Below are 2,500 nucleotides of genomic sequence, written 5' to 3'. Positions count from 1 at the left end.
ACAAATATCATTCCACATGTGATTTTATGTGCTATAAAAGAGTGAAATAATAATCAAGAAAACAGGGCAAAGCTAGATAAAGTTGTGGAAAGTCAAGGCATGTTATCAGCTGTTAATATAACCAGGTATGAGGAGCCTGATAATGCATGCAGAGGATTTAAGAATTGTTTCTGAAATTATATTTGATTATGATATTCTTTAGTTTTAAAGTACAAGATATAAAATCTTACAATCTTATATTTGATAACCTTGAAATGACAAGAGCTGATCATACCTTTAGATTTATAAGTTAAGCTTACACTGCAGACTGCATATCCATGATGGGATCTGTGGTCTCATTATTATAATGCAGCATATATCAGTACTGATGGGTGTGTTTAAAGCCATGTTTGCAGAGTGTTCATCTGATTACCAATTTCATATTAATTTCAATGCAATTTTTTATGGATGTTGAACTAATGAGAATGCCCAATTACCATTTTAAATCCTGTAAAATATAACCACTCCTCTCTCTTGCAGGTAAAATCATACACTTTCAACCAGTCTCGATACCCACGTATCAATAAGGAATCTTTGATGCCAATTGCCAAGACCTGCAGTCTTGAATCTGACTTGGAAGCGTAAGTCCAAAGATCTTTTACTCACACCATACTAGTTTTGAATTTAGTTAATCATTTAGGTAATAAAGAAAAAATATTACTAAAGGAGCATTTACTATTTAGTGATTTTGTTTACAGATTGCCAAACTTGTATCATATATGTAATTCTATGTGCCTTTAATTTGTTCAGGATTATGTTGATAATTATTATACACCTAAGCCATTATTAAATTGTTAGATGTGTATATCATCTGATTCAATATAAGTAAGATTGAAGATATGGTCAGAAACAAGCTATACCTCATGTAACCAAAAAAATGTGATCTGAAATGTCCTAGATTAAACACTTAATAAGCACCTGATCAGATGATAATATAACCAGGTGTGAGGAGCTAATGGAAATGGGCCAGCTAGGTAATACACTCGAACCGTTTGTAGGACTCCAGTGTCTTGTTTAGCAAGATTGGTATGAATCATTGGCCCTGTTAGATATGTAGATGAAAGCTTGTCACAGTTACAGCAGCAGATGCAGAAGTGTTTTACTTGATATGATGATGATTATTATTATTATGAATATTGTGATTATGATTATGATTTTTATTATTATTATGATGATGTGATATTTTCTGAGATCTGAGATGAAGAGGGCAGTCAGTCACCTGAAGCTCCTAATTTTTCTTGAGAAGCATTACATCCATATGGTCATGATGGCAGTGCTAGCATTGACAGCCAGTTGAAATTGGTAAAAAATGTGGTAGCTTGATAAGTAATGTAGAAACAACAGATTGTCCATCGACTTCATGAAGCTAGTAGGTGCATCACTATTATTGTTAACCTTTCACAACTGTCCATCACTGATCACAGTGTTTTGCAGTGTTTGCCATTTGGTTGAGAGGCAAGGTAGTTTTTCATCATCACTGACATTGATGTTGCTTATAATTTTTTTGCAGATGGTATCCCCCTGGTCACGGTGACTTCTATCAATCTTTCAAGAACTCTGGACTATTGCAAGAATTCATCAATCAGGTAAGCACACTGTTCAGCCTTTTAAACAGTTAAAGGGTTAATATACCCAGAAAGAAATCACAAGAGAGAAAAAGGAAGTAGAAATATGATTATTGTTCCACTTGACAGATGAATAAACAGTTGCCACTAGTTTGTTTATCCAACTTTAGGTTCGCATTTTTTTTTTACCAGTAATGTTATTTCTCCTCGTTCTATAACAGCCTGATTTGTTTATGTGTTTAATTTTCTATCTCCTCCTCCTCCTCCTCCTCCTCCTCCTCCGCCTCCTCCTCCTCTCCCTCCTCTTTACCTTTTCCTCCTCCCCTTCCTCTATCTCATTCCCTTTTCCTTCCCTCCCCCCTTCCCCCTCCTCCATCTACTCCCCCTCCTCCCTCCCCTCCCTCCTCTCCTCAAATTCACTCCTAAATTTTCTAAATATTTGAATGAATTATCAAATTTTCACAGGGCAAAGAGTATGTTTTTATCAGCAACATTGACAACTTGGGAGCAACGGTAGATCTCAACATTCTCAACTTCCTTCTGGGTGGTGACAATAGTGGAAATTGTGAATTTTTGATGGAAGTCACAGACAAGACAAGGGCTGATGTTAAGGTAAGTCTTCTATTAAAAAGTTGTATCCATTAAAGTGATGGACACATATACCTGTATGATAGTATTACTGCAGATAATGTCTCATTTCATAATTTTGACTTCTCTTCCAGGGTGGTACCTTGATCCAGTATGATGATAAGTTAAGACTGCTTGAGATTGCCCAGGTTCCAAAGGAGCATGTTGATGATTTCAAATCTGTCAAGACCTTTAAGATCTTTAACACCAATAATTTGTGGATTAAACTTGACGGTAAGGAGGTAGTATGTGGTTTATTCTTTTAATTA

At 35.6% G+C, this 2,500-nt stretch overlaps 1 protein-coding gene across 1 annotated transcript in view; it reads left to right on the top strand.

Moving 5' to 3' along the window:
* The window catches only part of LOC122251091 (UTP--glucose-1-phosphate uridylyltransferase), a 22,377-nt gene that overhangs the window by 9,048 nt on the left and 10,829 nt on the right, over positions 1–2,500 (top strand). The window contains exons 6-9 of the mRNA XM_086549249.1: positions 520–620; positions 1,550–1,625; positions 2,070–2,216; positions 2,327–2,465. Of these exons, the coding sequence (XP_086405375.1) occupies positions 520–620; positions 1,550–1,625; positions 2,070–2,216; positions 2,327–2,465 (463 nt within the window). The remainder of the gene's footprint in view (positions 1–519; positions 621–1,549; positions 1,626–2,069; positions 2,217–2,326; positions 2,466–2,500) is intronic.

This window comes from Penaeus japonicus, unplaced genomic scaffold (assembly GCF_977035675.1).
Source record: "Penaeus japonicus unplaced genomic scaffold, GWHDUDI00000001_assembly GWHDUDI00000022, whole genome shotgun sequence".
Taxonomy (NCBI): Eukaryota; Metazoa; Arthropoda; class Malacostraca; order Decapoda; family Penaeidae; genus Penaeus; species Penaeus japonicus.
Note: the sequence above shows the minus strand (reverse complement) of the source record. Positions and strands in the feature narration are given on the sequence as shown.